The sequence below is a fragment of the Salvelinus namaycush genome, chromosome 7 (assembly GCF_016432855.1).
Source record: "Salvelinus namaycush isolate Seneca chromosome 7, SaNama_1.0, whole genome shotgun sequence".
Taxonomy (NCBI): Eukaryota; Metazoa; Chordata; class Actinopteri; order Salmoniformes; family Salmonidae; genus Salvelinus; species Salvelinus namaycush.
The window spans coordinates 39,831,456-39,848,955 of record NC_052313.1 but is presented as its reverse complement, the minus strand read 5'-3'; the positions used below and the strand labels follow the sequence as shown (position 1 = coordinate 39,848,955).

The 17,500-nt window shown below is 46.3% G+C and overlaps 1 protein-coding gene across 1 annotated transcript in view; it reads right to left on the bottom strand.

Annotated features, from left to right (window-relative positions):
• The window catches only part of LOC120051220 (neuropilin-2-like), a 64,153-nt gene that overhangs the window by 10,838 nt on the left and 35,815 nt on the right, over nt 1-17,500 (bottom strand). Inside the window, exons 8-12 of the mRNA XM_038997960.1 lie at nt 14,978-15,122; nt 13,209-13,558; nt 12,897-13,041; nt 4,646-4,726; nt 4,336-4,497 (exon numbers count right to left, since the gene is read on the bottom strand). Coding sequence (XP_038853888.1) covers nt 4,336-4,497; nt 4,646-4,726; nt 12,897-13,041; nt 13,209-13,558; nt 14,978-15,122 — 883 coding nt within the window. The remainder of the gene's footprint in view (nt 1-4,335; nt 4,498-4,645; nt 4,727-12,896; nt 13,042-13,208; nt 13,559-14,977; nt 15,123-17,500) is intronic.

Genomic DNA, 17,500 nt, shown 5'->3' with positions numbered 1-17,500 from the left:
CAGTGCATCTGCACACACAAGAATAAAACCACACAATACCACAACTACAAGGTCAGACTTACAATAGCACAGGGATATGATACATATCAAAACACACCTAACAGAAGAATAGGGTCAGTGAGAGAGTCAAGCACTAAGGGAAGGTGATGAATTCACAGCCAACCCAAGGGAGCCATTCCCATTGCTATTCAGGTAGACCCCATTACATAATAGCATTGGGTTCAACGCAGACAGTTGTTTATAGAAGAGGATGTTTAGTTAGTAAATTGGATGTGGACTTTGGAATCCTTTGAGGGATTGAACCTGACAGGGCGTGTGTATGTAGAGTTAAGTGGGCTACGGACCAGTATCAACACATTGCTGACAAGATCACCTGTGCTTTATCGCAGTGTGTGTTAGAGCAGTTAGGTGAGGGAACTACAGATAAAAATCATTGTGTGTGTGTGTGTGTGTGTGTGTGTGTGTGTGCGTGCGTGCGTGCGTGCGTGCGTGCGTGCGTGCGTGCGTGCGTGCGTGCGTGCGTATATTGTCCAAGAGGCACTAGGTACAATGAAGTTATGGATATTAGCATCCCCATATTCCAGCTGAATGTTCATGTATAAACCGTTATATATTACAAACTGACATGTAATTATGTAATATATATATAAATAGTATATGTTATGTCCCCTGTACTCAGGCAACAGGTGTAAATTGAAAACAATGTCTATCTTCAAAATATGATTAAAATTATCATTTTGACCCCATGGACTTTCAGTCCTTGCATCTATAGCTCCATCTACGAATTGTTTGGTGATTACATTTATCCAGCTTCATCCCTCAGCTTCATAGAAAACATTTATTTGATTTATTTCATAGAAAATACATTTTCATTCAGGAATGGGCCTTTATATCTGTTTAGTTGAAGCTAGACCATAGAAACAGAACTCGATGAGCACAGTGCACAATGTCATAGTCATTGACCTCGATTGTGATGCAGCTGTGATGTCATCCGAACACCTGTGAAGCAACATTCTAGAGGTCAACCAAATCATTTAGGCACTTGAAAGCATTGCCTATCACATTGCTATCTGCTCTGAACAATTAAACAATATATAATTACGCCAAGTTATTTCAATAATGGACTATCTCCAATATCTGAGCCAGTTCGGGCCCCTCCATCCATTCCCTTTGGACCAGTTCATCTGGAAAGTGTTGAGGATGGTTCCAAAGGACGTTCTCGCCTCATGGCTGATCACACAGATGACTGGAGGATCTCCCGCGCCTGGAGTGGCTACCTACCAGGTCCTGAACCAGGTTTGTTTGGCCTAGATTATAGTGACTAGTCTGAAATGGCAACTTATTCCCTATATAGCTAGTGAAATTATTTTGACCAGAGCCCTGGGCCTAGGGCGGTTTACTCTAAAACACATTGTGACAAATGTTGATGTAAAAAGGGCTTTATAAGTACAATGTGTTTTATTGATTGATTCATTCCAGGGACAATGGCAAAGTCCATTTTTGAACACCCAACCTGCATGCCAGCTCCAGCCCAACTCAGCCCCTGCCACCTTTCAGCTAAACTCCAGCTATGGACAAGACCAGGACCATTTTATGGACTGGAAAGAGGGGCCCCAGATCAACAACAACAATCAAGTGCATTGTCATCAGGATGTGGAGCCAATGGATGTCGATGTTGTTGTGGAGGTGAAAGACAACAGCCAATCAGTAGCCACTTGGCAGGCAACAGTCTGGCCCAGCCAATCAGCAGCTAAAGGCCAGGCAACAGCCTGGCCCAGCCAATCAGCAGCCACTACCAAGACAACAGTCTGGCCCAGCCAATCAGCAGCCGCTACATTTTTGTCATCTAGCCAGCAGAATGCAGCTATATTTTGGCCATCGAGCCAGACAGCAGTCTCCAACAACCAATCAGCAGCCTGCACTAAGAGAGATGGTGACGACATGAGGAGCAGCAGCAATTGCCAGGTGTTTGACCCCAACAGTAGGAGGATGTAAATGTGAGAGACTCTTAAGGGTCATTTTTCCCAAAAATGGAGGGTCAGTGTCACAGCCAAAAGACTCAGTCCATCACAGAGACCTTGACGTGTGGATCACAGAATAAGAAGCGGCAGAACCACAAGCTTGACTATTTTTCATAGAAAAATAAATGTTTGATTGATTGCAAACTAAATTCAGCATGGCTCTTTTGTGTCCATGTTATGGTGGTTACTGTAGCTACATGTACGTCGTAAAAGAATGTGCTGTCGTGGAGGGAACTAAATCATTTATTTGATTATATTAAAGGTTTAGACCAACTGTATAAGGACAGCAATCAGCATCCATAATGCAAATGCAGATAACTCACTTGTAATGAATTTAACACTTTATCAAGGAAATGTACACTCTACAATTTGTACCTAACTTAAATCTGGGAGACGACTGAAGTTTGTATTGTATGTGAGAGGGAGAGAAAGCTTGAGTACATTGAAGTGTGTATTATACTGTGCAGTATGTGCATGTGTGTGTAGCCACCCTAATAGTCTGTCACGATGACAGCCCCCCTCTGCTCTCTAGTGTGTGTGTCACATCAGTGTGTGTGTGTTTGTAAGGAGCCCTCCCATGCAGCACCATACAGCACTGTCGATCGCTGTGCGTCTATCTGTGTGTGAGTGTGTGCATGCGCGAGTGTGTGAATGCAAGTGTGTGTGTGTGTGTGACTGTGTGTATATGGGTGTATGAGTGTGTGTGCACGAGTGTGTGCATGCGTCCGTACGTCTGCGTGTGTGTACGTGCGGGTCTTCACCACACAGAAAACATCCCCACTTTATCAAACTGATCTTAATGCGTTCGCAGAGGCCCCCCTCTCCCTACACCTCGGGTGAACCCGGCGTCTCTGAACGCTCCCCCCATTGTTCCGCAGCTTGTTCGGCAGACAGCTCATAATCGAGAGGGGCGCGTTCACGTGATGTGATGCAACAGCATTATTAATCCATTTTCTCAGCAGTCTCCTGCAGCGAGCGAAGACAAAGAGAACTCAATCCACAAACACGGGCCTCGTTATCGACGCCGCGGGCACCACACGTTGATATGCTACGGCGCGAGTTCTCCAGCTGTTATGTTTATACATTTTAGAGAGAGAGAGATCAAGAGGTTACTGGGTCTGGGTTTTCTGGGTCACGAGAGAGATAAAGAAAGGGAGGGAGAGAGGGGGAGGGAGAGAGAGAAAGAGGGGGGAGCGTGGGACAGTGAGATAGAGAGAGAAAGGGAGAATGAGAGAGATAGGGAGAAAGGGAGAATGGGTGATAGAGAGAGAGAGCGAGAGAGAGAGAGAGAGAGAGAGAACCTCTCTCTTAGGCTAACCACTAACAGGGCGATCCGATTGGATGATTTGGCTACAATCCTCGACCTACGTACCCAGGGATTCCCCGATCTAAAGCCCAGGTGACATCAGAGATTCCCAACCACTTTGAGCGCGAGCAGGTCCTGAAACTCCCCCTTTAATTCTTCACAGCTGCAGCTTGTTAAATATTTCATGGGCCCCATTCGAAATATATCAAAAACCAATGAATTTTAAAACAAGGTCAGGATAACAATCCCTTTAACCCTCATTTGGCGGAGTCCCAAATGGCCGCCTATTCCCTATTATAGTGCACTACTTTTGACCAGGACTCATTGGACCGGCTCATAGGGACCTGGTCAAAAGTAGTGCACGATATAGGGAATAGGATGCCATTTATAGCACGGTCAGTGTAAGAAAACCTCAAAGAAAAACTCCAAACTGCTCATATCTTTAATTAATATGCCAAAAGCTTCACTCTTTTTTGATCTGGGGGTATGTATAAAGGGGACTTAATAATTGCTCTAAGTACATGGAAGGCTACTTTAGGGAGCCAGAGATTTGCCTGCAAGGTAATCGAGGGGCAGGAATGCTCGGCTGGGAATATGGTTTTCCAGTTTTTTTCCTCTGGAATCTCTTGCCTCTGTAGTTAATAAGTGCTACTGGTTCTTAACTTTTTCCTGCCCAGAACGCTCCCGGAACAATCCGTTAGCATCACAGAGTTGTAGCGCAGTCACATAGAGCAGAGTGGATGAGTTACACGTTATAAGTGCGTGCGTAGGTCTGTGTTGTGTGTGTTTATAAGTCACAAAATCAGCCTCGGCTGGGGCTCAAACAGAGTTTTTGTACATTCACATGTTTACAAACACCAAACAAGTACTTTACTGTATATCAAGCTAAATTAGCCCAAGTGGCTATCTAACCTCTTTCTTGCCTTCTGAATATGGTTGTTGTGAACCACCATTGCCAACCCCGACTTAGGGGGGGAAGCTAGCTGTGCTATGCTCAGGGAGACTCACCGGTGGGGGGCAGAGCGAGGTCCAGGCTGGGCCCCTGGGCTGGGGCTTTGGAGCTGCTGTGGAGGGACCAATGGAGCGGGGCGCTGAGGTCGTGAGTCCAGCCACACAGACCCTGCTCAAAGTCACACACACCACCCATTGACGGAGGGGAGGAGCTAGCTCCTGGAGAGAAAGGGTGGGAGAGGGACAGAGAAAGACACACAGAGAGAGAGAGAGAGAGAGACATCAATCATCAAACATTCTACAATATTATACAAACATAAAGTATCTATATGCAACATTTCCACACAGCATGCTTACAGACACTCACCTCTGCCCGACCGCTGGGCAGTGCTACTCTCCATTGGACCAGACAAAGTCGGCGTGGCTGTGTCAGCCAGCGTGCTGGTTTCTATGGAGGCACAACACATAAGTGTTGTCAGTTACATCCAAGATGCTCAAAATGAAACATACTCAATGAAACATACTCAATGAAACACCGCATTGTGAATGTGACCACAGCTTTCTGACTAATCAACAGTTTGCCCAATTACAATCAATACAATTTCCCAACCTCTGCTTCTCACAGACTAGTGCTTACTCCACACACCTAAATGAGAGTCTGAGGTCATCTCCCACGCTCCTTCCCTCCCGTCCTCCCTCCCTCCCCCTCCCAGACGAGGTGACAGACTGAGCCAGGCGGTGATAGTCTCTTAGCCCAGACATTTCCCTCCCTCCATGGGTCTGTTAGCCCAGACATCTCCCTCCCTCCATGGGTCTCGACTGTCTCCACTGTCTCCACCTCCATCCACAGCCCAGTCAGACCAGTGGCTGGGGCCCTGTCAGGACAGGCCAGACACCACTGGCTCCATGGGTGATGAATGGGCCTAGCTAGTTCACCTTCGAATGGATGATCATGCGCACGCGCACACGCACACGCACACGCACACACACACACACACACACACACACACACACACACACACACACACACTCCTTCCAGCAGCACATGGTCTACAGACTGCATTAGGAATGTTATCGGCGATAAGTGGCCATGCTATTGGGACCAGATGGGACAACCCTGGTTCCGTTATGCAAAGACAGAGGGAAAGGTTTGGGTCATCTCTGCATTCGAACCACAATCTAACCAAGGTCCTAATCATATTATCATCCACCCATGGCCCCATATATCGCATCATGGGAATTTGTGGAAACTCTGTTCCAGGCTCCGTTCCAAAAGTTTGGGAACCACTGCTTTCGAGTATACTTGTGCTTCCTGATCATTTCTATGTAAAACTCTGCATCCAAGATGGCAAAACCTTTTTTTCCAAGCATTCATACTTTCCCCAAGATGTCATTTAGGAGTGCAATGACTGGAGAGACACACCAAACTCGAACATCTGGAAAGCAAGACTGCTCGGGCAGAATCTGGATGCATCTGCAGTCCAAAAACATAGCTGCTAGCTAATAGCTACATCAGTGTAATGATGCTTCCTGGGCATGGCTAGCACAGTTAGCGTTTAGCGGCGATTGAGAAACATAGACGACAACAAACATGGAGGGAAGTTGATTACGTTGTCCATATTAGGACAGATTGAAACGAGTCCTGCTGGGACTGACGCTGTCCTAATATGGACACCATAGTTGATTGATCCTTTGACATTTTACCGTGACACAACTGCTTGTGAGGAAAAAATGAAACGGATGAAATGAATGAAACGAACACAGCCGGACGTCTGACGCTGTGGAAAGACACAGCTAAAATACCGCAACATGAAAGAATAGTGCCCAGCTGTTGAGGTCTCTGACTGCGTGACATTAGCCTAACGTTAATGTCACACCCTTTACTGAGGCAATTAGTTGGCCGATCAGATTTTAATCACCAAGGAGCTATGGGGACCCCACCGGAAATACGTTAACCCCCTACTCCTCCCTAACCTTTTTCACATCCGAGGACCGTGTATCCTGTTATTTTATCCCCCTTAGCGCAAGCCTTTCCTCCAAGCCATTGCATCTCTGTGCTTTCAAAGGTCAGGCCTTGTCACAGTGGAAACGGCTTGACCTTTGTGAGGTGTGACAGGGGTGTGTGTGTGTCTGTCTGGTGTATGACAGAGGTGTCAGGGGTAACGGGAGAGAGACAAGGAGCTATGACCAGCCTGCCTCTCCCCGAGGGCTCCCCACTCCTTGACATGTGTGAGGAAACAGCTACAGAGCTGCACCGAGAGGCCGGCCCTTATACAGTATCACTGTGCCTTTCTCCTTGTGCAGAAGGCCTCCTCGTGCAGGAGGGCCTCCTCGTGCAGCAGAAGCAGAAGGCCTAACCGTGCAGGGAGAGGATCCCCTCATGCAGGAGAAGGCCTCCTTATTCAGGTATCGAGTCCCCTCATGCATCAAAAGGCCTCATGCATCAGAAGGCCTCCTCATGCAGGGAGAGGGACCCTCGTGCAGGAACAGCCCCTTCAAATCAAATGTGATTTGTCACATGCGCCGAATAGAACAGGTGTAAACCTTACAGTGAAATGCTTACTTATAAGCCATTAACCAACAATGCTTTAAGAAGTTTTATAAGAAAAAAAAGTGGTAAGTAAAAAAAAGAAAACATAAGTAACAAATAATTAAACAGCATTAGTAAAATAACAATAGGGAGGCTATATACAGGGGGTACCGTACAGAGTCAATGTGCAGTCGAGGAGGATGAGGAAGCGCTGCACTTCCGACCGGAAATGAGTACAGGGCCCATATGTACAGTATCAAGTGTCTTATAGTAGGAATACTTTTTTTTTAGGATCTACTCAGCCCTCTATCTATGTTATGTCATTTGCTGTGATCTAAAACGCAAAAGCGATCCTAAATCATCAGTCCTACACTGAGACGCTTGATACAAACGGCACCAGGGGAACTGTCATGTTTCAGAGAACACAGTGAACAGCGCTCCACCCCTTCCCCCTTTCTCACTGTTCTCAATCCCCCCCAGCCCCCTACTCCGCTCCTTCTCTTCTGGAAAACAGCCATAGCTCTCTCTGAACAATCTGACTCAACAAAATTTGAGCAAGAAAAAAAAAAGTGTCAATTATGTAAAGAGCCTCTGTAAAACACACACACACACACACCCGCCCGCCCACACGCACACCCATTAAACCAGCACAATTGTCAAACGCACGCTTCCTTTGCAATTTCGACCTGTTAAAGCCGGCGGTCTTCTATTTTCAAACCCTAGCACCAGGATTGGTAATTTACCTGGTTTATATGAGCTTGCTTGTGCGGAGGTGGGAGGGGTGTCAATATTTTAGCTGTGTCCTTAAAAACGTGCGCCAAAGTGCCAATTTCAGGCAGCGCTCGTGGGGATATTTAAAAGACCAACCAAAAGCTGGTTTTAGCAATAACACGGTTGTTTATGGCATGGATTTTGAGTGCAGCCTATCCAGCCATGATGCACAGTACCCATACGCACAGTGAAAACAAGAGATATGTACTTTTTGTGCCCGTAAACCTCGTATTTAGAAACCCACACAAAAACGTTTTTTCTTCTTCTCCCATTTCATTTAATTATTATTAAAAACCAAGCACAGCCTCAGGTTTTTTTGGGTCCTGCCCAATGCATTTTTTGTCCTGCTCAATCCATTCGCTCACTTTGAAATACATCTTAATCACCAAAGCTTTATTAAAACATCAAGTTTGGGAGCAGCAAAAACAGTGAGCAGACATCCCCTTTTTATCTATGTACTATTGTACATTATTTTAGCCAGCTCCTGTTATTATTTTGGATGTGCGTAAAAAAAACTCCACGCAGGCTACATGCCCATCATGGAAAGATAGATTATATAATCCGAAGACAATCGTATTTAGAAACACTTAAGTTAGGTTCCTGTAACAATTGCTTGTTTTCTGTTTAGTTTGATTAAAAAACAAGCCCATATAGGCTACCCTTACCCTACTATAACGAAAGCTGGTTCAACAGCAATGTGTCTGGTGTCTTTCTTATCCTGGCCATGCATTAGCCAAGTAGGCTATCCATAAAAGGTTTCTAAATGTTTTTTTTGTTTTGTTATTTAACCTTTATTTAACCAGGGAAGTCAGTTAAGAACAAAATCTTATTTACAATGTCGGCCTACATTGCTGTTTCGTTATAGTAGGGTAAGGGTAGCCTACAAGGGCTTGTTTTTTAATCAAACAAAACAGAAAACATTGTTACAGGAACCTAACTTAAATGTTTCTAAATACAATTGTCACCGGATTATCTCATCTATCCTTCCATGATGGGCATATAGGCTGCGTGGAGGGTTAACTGCCTTGACGACAGATTTGATCCAGCAACCTTTCGGTTAATGGCCCAACGCTTTAACCGCTAGGCCACCTGCCGCCCCTGAAATGTTTCACTCTTAGTCATCATACTTTTGCATTATTCCCAATTCACATAGGCCTACCTGCAGTGCAAAGGCAACTCTATTCGGCTTGTACACATCCCCGTTCCAAAGAGCACATCTTGTCCAGTTAGCAAAGATGCACATATTCAAATTATTCAGTCCTATAACACCATATCAACGGTAGGCCCAGGCTATATATTGTTTATTGAGAACGTGCCTCGCACATACAAGACAATTCACAGGAGCCTAGTATTACTATTTTTTTTGAAGTGTGATGCGTAAAGGCCTTTATTCATTGACGCCAATTACAACAATTATGACTGTCAACACTCCAAACATATTGAGCAAACACCAGCTGTTTTTTTGTTTTTTTACTGTGCTATTACTCATTACTGTAGCCTATGCTATTCAATCCACAATGGACTAGGAAAATAATATTCCGTGCCACCAGCCTAATTGTAGTTGGGTGACAACGCAACCGGAGACAACAGCACGCAGTATTAAGCCATGAAATGTGTTGACAGGCCAATTTATTTATTCATCAAAAGCCAGAATGTTATTAATATTTTTCATAAATTCATAATTAATCAACATTATTTTTAAAAATCGTCCCAAAAATATGTCAAACTTTTTTTTCTTCTTCTTGTGATGTATATAAAGTGTAAATTGAATACATTTCAACTCTATATCTGACATGGTGTCTTCTTTTACAGGGGGCTTTTTTTAAAAGCCCATAACCATGTGTGTGAGGTGTATACTTTTGTTTCAAAGTAGATTTGTTTAAGACTACAGAGAAACACTCTGTGTGACCCTAATTTAGCCCACTGCAGTAAAAGGTTCAAATAGAGCACAATATGTCCTTAAAGACTGTGAAACAAAGCCTAAGAGAAACCTCCGAAATTGATCTTGAAAGAAGACAGAAGAGATATCTCGGAGTTTTGTGTCCAAAGCATGTGCGTGCGTGCGTGTGTGTGTGTGTGCGCATAAGTGTGTACATGTGTGAGGTGTGTGTGTAAGAAATGAGACCAAAGAGCCTGGAATGGACAGCAGAGAACAGAGAGAGGGAGGGTGTGATGAGAAACAGCAGAGGAGAGTGGAGGAAATAAGAAGAACAAAAACATTTACAGACCCACGCACTATGCCTAAGGGTGGGAACAGAGAGAGGAGAGGAGAGAACAGACCCATGTGTGGGATTTAACAGTGAGAGAGTGAGAGAGTGAGAGAGAGCGAGAGAGATAGTTGGGGGAGAGAGGAAGACAGAGGATAGAGGGAGAGCGAGTGAGAGACAGAGAGAGGTAAAGAGAGACAGATACAGAGCGAGGAGAGAAAGAGAGAGAAGAAGAGCGAAGAATGAGAAAGAGAGGTGGTGGGAGGAAAAAGGAGGGGTGACAAAAGATTTACAATCCTGTGCTACGAGGCATAGCACTCCAACCCTCCCACTCAAGCGCTGTGAACACTTGTGGACCAAATGCTTTGTTGAACACCAGTGTGGTGTTAAACTACTCTATCTCTCTGGGATATCCTCCATGTCCAATAAAGAGGAGCCTGTGACGGATTGCTTTAACACAGGGCTTTCACCTGGTCTCAATGCCTTTTACATGTGGCAGGGTTAACATCGGCATGGCTGTGGCCTCAAGGTGAAGGGTTGCCGGTTTGAATCCCAGGGCCTATGTGTAGACCCCACTTGGGGCAGCAGCAGGAAGTGATGGGGTGAGGAGTGAGTGACATAGGACAGCAAGGAGAGAGAGAGAGATGCAGGGAGGGGAGGAATGCAGCTCATTTGTCAGTCAGTCATGTAGGCCAATCGTGGGTGTGGCACTGAGGGTCCCTAACAAAGAGCACTAGCCTGTTATTCTGACAGAGAGAGAGCGTGTGTGTGTTTGTGTCCTCTTGTTCTGTGTTAATGGAGGGTTCTGGCCTTGTTTCTCCTCCCTAATGGCATAGTGAGTGAGTCAGAGAAGAGTGCGATGAAATATTAAGAGGTCCACATCCTCCTTACACCACCGAACAGGGCTGTGTTCCTTATGCACAGACGCACACGCACACACACGCACGCACACACACACACCGCACACACACACGCACAGACAAGCTCTCCCCTAATACTGATTACAGTGTGTAGGTGTAGGTGTTGAGACTTCAGCACAGACGTCCTGTGTAGGCCCATTAGGAGCCATTATAGTGTCTGTCTGTGTGTGTTTATGCGTATGTGTTGAACATCCTAGTCAGGGTGGGAACAGAGAGAGGAGCCTAGAACCAGCTCAGGGGAGATGAGGTGTGTGTGTGTGTGTGTGTGTGTGTGTGTGTGTGTGTGTGTGTGTGTGTGTGTGTGTGTGTGTGTGTGTGTGTGTGTGTGTGTGTACTGTATGCTTGCAGTGTGGGTGTGTGTGTTTGTGTGACAGGTGGAGCCGAGGTGTTGTGTGTGTGTGTGTGTGTGTGTGTGTGTGTGTGTGTGTGTGTGTGTGTGTGTGTGTGTGTGTGTGTGTGTGTGTGTGTGTGTGTGTGTGTGTGTGTGTGTGTGTGTGTGTGTGTGTGTGTGTACTGTATGCTTGCAGTGAGGGTGTGTGTGTGTGTGTGTGTGTGTGTGTGTGTGTGTGTGTGTGTGTGTGTGTGTGTGTGTGTGTGTGTGTGTACTGTATGCTTGCAGTGAGGGTGTGTGTGTTTGTGTGACAGGTGGAGCCGAGGTGTTGTGTTGTTTGTATGTGTGTGTGTTCGTGTGTGTGTGTGTGTGTGTGTGTGTGTGTGTGTGTGTGTGTGTGTGTGTGTGTGTGTGTGTGTGTGTGTGTGTGTGTGTGTGTGTGTGTGCGTGTGCGTGTGTAGGTGTTGAGCCCACTGTCTGGTGCTGTAGCTCAGGTGTCCTGCGCAGGCCCAGTGGGAGTAGTGAGCAGTGAGAGACCAGATGTGTCTACTACCTCACATCTGGATAGCAGACCATACCAGCAGTGTGTGCCTGTGTGTGTGTGTGTGTGTGGTACCCTTGGGACAGATTGCTCAAAACCCGTCCAACCCTTTCTCCACTCCCTGTAACTTTAACCTTCACTCTTTCCAAGACTCCCCTGATTTTTCCACTTCCACTTGCTTTCCAACTCCCTAATCGCGTATCCAGTAGACTCACAGATGATATATAGTACGCGCACGCCCACACACTTTTAAAAAATATACCCTACCTTTCAAAAGTTTGGGGGCTTCATTAAATAGTACCCGCAAAACACCCGTCTCAACGTCAACAGTGAAGAGGCGACTCCGGGGTGCTGGATTTCTAGGCAGAGTTCCCCTGTCCAGTGTCTGTGTTCTTTTGAGCATCTTAATATTTTATTTTTATTGGCCAGTCTGAGATATGGCTTTTTCTTTGCAACTCTGCCTAGAAGGCCAGCATCCCGGAGTCGCCTCTTCACTGTTGACATTGAGACTGGTGTTTTGCGGGTACTATTTAATGAAGCTGCCAGTTGAGGACTTGTGAGGCGTCTGTTTCTCAAACTAGACACTCTAATGTACTTGTCCTCTTGCTCAGTTGTGCACCGGGGCCTCCCACTCCTCTTTCTATTCTGATTAAAGACAGTTTGAGCTGTTCTGTTAAGGCAGTAGTACACAGCCTTGTATGAGATCTTCAGTTTCTTGGCAATTTCTCGCATGGAATAGCCTTAATTTCTCAGAACAAGAATAGACTGACGAGTTTCGGAAGAAAGGTCTTTGTTTCTGGCCATTTTGAGCCTGTAATCAAACCCACAAATGCTGATGCTCCAGATACTCAACTAGTCTAAAGAAGGCCAGTTTTATTGCTTCTTTAATCAGATCAACAGTTTTCAGCTGTGCTAACATAATTGCAAATTATGGATTAGCTAACACAACGTGCCATTGGAACACAGGAGTGATGGTTGCTGATAATGAGCCTCTGTACGCCTAAGTCAATATTCCATTAAAAATCAGCCGTTTCCAGCTAATTTAGTTATTTACAACATTAACAATGTCTACATTGCATTTCTGATTATTTTAATAGACCAAAAAAATTGCTTTTCTTTCAAAAACAAGGACATTTTTAAAGTGACCCCAAACTTTTGAACGGTAGTGTATATTTGTAGGATATTTTGGCAGTTATGAAATGACAGAGAGGAGAAACAGATTGAACGTTTGGAGCGGGGATTGAACCTCGGTCTCCGGTGGGGAGAGGAGTGTACATGTGTCTAAGCCGGGAAAGTTAATAGAATACCACGGGCTTACCTGGCACGTCACAGCCCAATATTTCCACTCTCATCCCGATCCCGGCAGGAGACCACCTCTCTGGATAGATCCTGATGAACTGGGCCAGGGTCTCCTCAAAACGGCGTAGCTCAGGGGTGTCGTAGTGGGTATTCCCCTCAAATATCTGCAACACACAAACAGAAATAAAGCAGAAATATTGAAATGTACTGTGGCAAAAATCTTTGTGTAGATTATTTAAATGAGTATAATCATACTTTACACTGACACGCACGCACACACAACCCCAACATCACCCCCACCCCTACACATGTCACCCTCCCCCACACCCACCTTGGACTGGCTGGTCTTGCTGTCCATAACGTACCCCCAGTCCTTCCCGTCTAGACTGTGAGCCACGCGGTACTTCCTCACAAAGGCCCTGTTGTCCGTGCTGCTTGTCCCCTCTCCGCCCCTCGCCCCCTGGGTAATAATCCCCCCGACAGTCTTGGGGACACCCAGGTCCACTTGGAGCCACTCCTCCCCAGCCAGGGGCTGAGCGGGGCTGGGGAACCAGCCTGAGTGGCTGCCCACAAGGCGGGCATTCCCAGGGGACCACAGCATGTCTCGAGCTGACGAGGCTGAGATCTGGGCGTCGGGGAGCAGGCCAGAGAGGAGGCCCTGCATCTCTGAACACGGAGCATCTGAAGTTATGGAAGAAGATGAGTGGGGAGAGGGATGGGGAAGGGAGGGGGAGTGGGAAGGGAAATTATTGATCAAAATCCCCTTTATTGGGTCAATGTCATACATTACACAAAACTATCACATTTCAACCCTCACATATTATCTGTAAAAGAAGCAACGAGAGAGAAGGAGGGAGAGAAGGGGAGGGGTTCCAGGAGATGATAGAGGAGGAGGAGAGAGAGATGGAACTAGGAGAGAGAAGAAAGAAAGAGCGAGGGAGAATGGTAGGGGAAAGAGCGAGAGAAAGAGGACGGTAGAGGAGATTAACGAGGAAGAGACCGAGGGAGAAACAGGGGAGAGAAGACCAGAGACAAGACGAGACAGAGGGAGTGAGACCGAGAGAGGAGAGAGAGAGAGAGGAGAGCATTAGTAGGGTTGACGGTTTAAGAGCACACAGATCAAAGTTTCATGCTGTTATGTCACAGCACTGGCAATGAATGTAAATTATGGATAAATGACAACAGAAATGTATGTGTGTGTGTGTGTATGTGAGTGTGTGTATCGACGTGAGGTCATCGTGCTTGTCTTCAAGTGACTATGTGTGTACCTGAACGGTGAGAGCCAGTCTAACATGCACTTGCAATACTAGCTAATGAGTGGTACTCTCTCTCCCTCTGTGAATCACAGTTCAAGGTTTACAAGTGAACAAGAGTGTCATGAATGATTGATTGTGACCCTTTCTTGTGACATACTGCATCTGCGAGATTGTATGGGGTTGAGAGAAAGTAGGCTGATATCCTGAAGTCAAAAACAGTTTAAAGGGCAGGAGAGGGAGAGGAAGAGGGAAACGGGGAGAGACAGAGAATTATTCAGAGGTAGAGAAAGGCTATTGATAGAGAGAATTGGAGTAGGTGGAGAGGGAGCGAGAGGGGGAGAAAAAGTGAAAAGCAAGAACAGAGTATGGAATGAGAGAGAAAATGAAAGCGAGAGAAAATAATGATTACGAGGGAGAAATTTAGGAGAAGGAGGAAGGGGAGCAGAAACATAGTGGAAAGGTAGAGAGAATGAGAGTGAGGGAAAAAAGACGAATGCGGACGAGGAAGTGATTGGAGACATGCTGGCTGAGCACAGAGTAAAACTTTGATTAGACTAATGCTCTGGTTGCTGTCGGAAGTTCTTATGTATGCGTGTGTGAGTGTGTGTGTGTGTGTGTGCTCATGTTACTGCGTAGTTAATGCATAAACTGGCTGGCATTTCTTCTAAGGGAATTTTTAAAGTTTCTTCACTGAGAGCAGGAGATGCCGGAACACATTTTGTCTCTCAAAAATACTCTGTTTTGACGTGCAGTGGGACAGAGGATATAATGTAAAAGATGCCTCAAGTATCTAAGGCAAAATAACTGAGACGTCTCTTTTCCCTTGGCTCCCTCTCACACACACCTATGATCTGGCAGCCGTAGAGCTCGAAACGCAGGGCAATGCCGTTCTTCCAGTTCTGAGGCCGGATGCGTACGAAGCGGGCTAAGACGGGCTGGGGTATGCGGTTCAACACCACCTCAGATGGGTCTGTGTTCGCATGGAACATCTGGAGAACACACAAAGAGGGGTATACGGTTAGACGTTTATACCAATCAAAAGATACCACACACATTTTATACCACACACACATCAGCAGTGCTAGGGCACAGTGTTGAAGGTGGCCAAACACTGACAGAAGTGGATAGCCTTTGTTGCTGCCCGATGCATCAGCCGGCGTGATGGGGATGAGTGAATGAGTGAGTGACACAGTGAGAAGAGAGGATTGCCGCGCTCAATTTCTTGACCGTAAATCGCTCTGGATAAGAGCATCTGCTAAATTACCAACATGTAAATGTTAGTTAAATCTGCAGGTGCGTGGAGCTATGAGCTGTGCGTGTCAAAGAGGGGATTTTTGTCCTCACATTCCAAACAATAATTTTGGGACTTGATTTTTTACAAAAAGTGAAAAGGTGTGCGAGCAAGTTTTCAGTTCTCTCTTCCTCGCAATCTCTCTCTCTACCACACACATCCATAGCCCGCAGTGTGAGTCTCGCTTCGCTGCACACACACAGAGCCCCAGCTAAGCACAGACAACCTAAACACAGATCCAATGACACCCACCCAGCTCTCTGTCTGTGTTTGTGGGGCAAACGGTGAGGGATGGTAGGGGTTTGGAAGGGCAGACACACACACGCAACGAACACACACACACATCCCAACCACACACACACTCCCTTTCCCACACCGCACACACTACCACCCTGGGGGGACTGAACAGTGGACAGAAATGCTTGATGGACATGACAGGGCAAGGTCGGACAGGATTGGGCGTTCTGTAACAATAACAGGAAGTCTCTGCAGGAGGGCAGGACAAGACCAGGGACTACTTCCTGTGGCATCCGTCCTGAACGTCCACCCCACTCCTTACACCTCCCTTCCTCTCTTGACCCCTCAGGGAGCGAGGTTAGAGGTCAGAGGGTAAATGTGACTGTAGGAGAGGAGCCTCTCCCTTGTTAGAGGAAGGACACAGACAGACAACAGACGTCCCCTCATGCTTGTGGGAGGAACCAATGGTGAGAGACTTCTGACCCACCTCATGTCCTATCCCTCTATCCGGTCTGGAGGTCTTCCACCAACCACACCCCATAAAAACATCTTTCTCTCTCTCTCTCTCTCTCTCTCTCTCTCTACTCTCTCTCCATTCTCTGTCCATCTCCCCCTCTTTCTTTCCAGTGAGGCTCATTGCAAGTCTGAAACCACAGAGAGACACAGGAAACCACAAGACCGTCCTCTGGGATGCGATAACACACCCAGACCCCGCCCCCCCCCCCCGTTTGGACTGTCCAACTCCAGATATAAGAGGAACTCAGAAGAAGAAAGGACCACAGGCAAAAAGCTTAATATCAGTTAAAGCAGACACTGACTGTGTTCCAAATGGGACTCTATGTCCTATGTAGTGCACTACAAAGGCAATAGAGTGCCATTTGGGACACAGACACTGTAGAAACGTGTATTGTGGCCTAAAATGCACCAGACTGACAGCCAGGGAGAGTCGTTACACCAACTGACCACAGAGGGCGCCAGAGCTAGAGGTTTTAACAAGGCTTATTTAAAGCAATGTTTTTGCATGAAATGCCGGCCTACTGTCATATGCAATGTAGGCCTATAGTCAAATACTTGAATGTGCTTTCAATGCGTCTCTTTCGCTCTTCTCCTTTGTGTCTATGGTAATTCTCTCGCTTTCCCTCTCTCTCTCTTTCACTCTCTATATCATTACTTGTCTGTTCTTCTCTCTGACTTTATTTGTATTATATTTTCCTCCCCTCTCTTCTATGTATCGGAGGCTATAATCATTCTGCCAACCTTTCCTTCACTCCCTCTTCCTCTTCCTCACTACAGTCTTTTCACTCTCTCTATCTCTTCCGATCTTCCTCTCCCTGTGTCCGAGGCCACTCTGTCCCCCGGTATTTTGTTTGGCCCTGTGCACTGCTTATGCTCATACGCATGTGTGTGTGTGTTAACCTAACACCCATGAGTCCAAACCATAAACCGCCCTCCAGAAGTAAACATAGCCAGTTCTCACCTACTGCCAGATGGTATAGAGATAATGTCACTTATCCTTTAACGGCCCAAACCACCATTCGCCACACAGAAAACGACATTTTAGAACTTCATTTTGTGATGTCAGACATTCAACATAACTTTTTTTTTGGGGGGGGGACATGAGGGCGTGAGGGAGGGTTTTTAGAAAATAAAGAAGGATATGAGAGAGGGAGAAATAGAGAGAGAGAGGGTGGGGATAGGAGAAGGAGAGTCGTGCTGCAGACATCCCCAGTCCCCTCTGTTTCCTCTTCCTCTCTCTAGTTACATCCTTACCCCTTACCCCTGACCTCAATTACCCTATCAGCAGGGTCAAAAGTCATTCCGCTCATTAGACACCTGGAC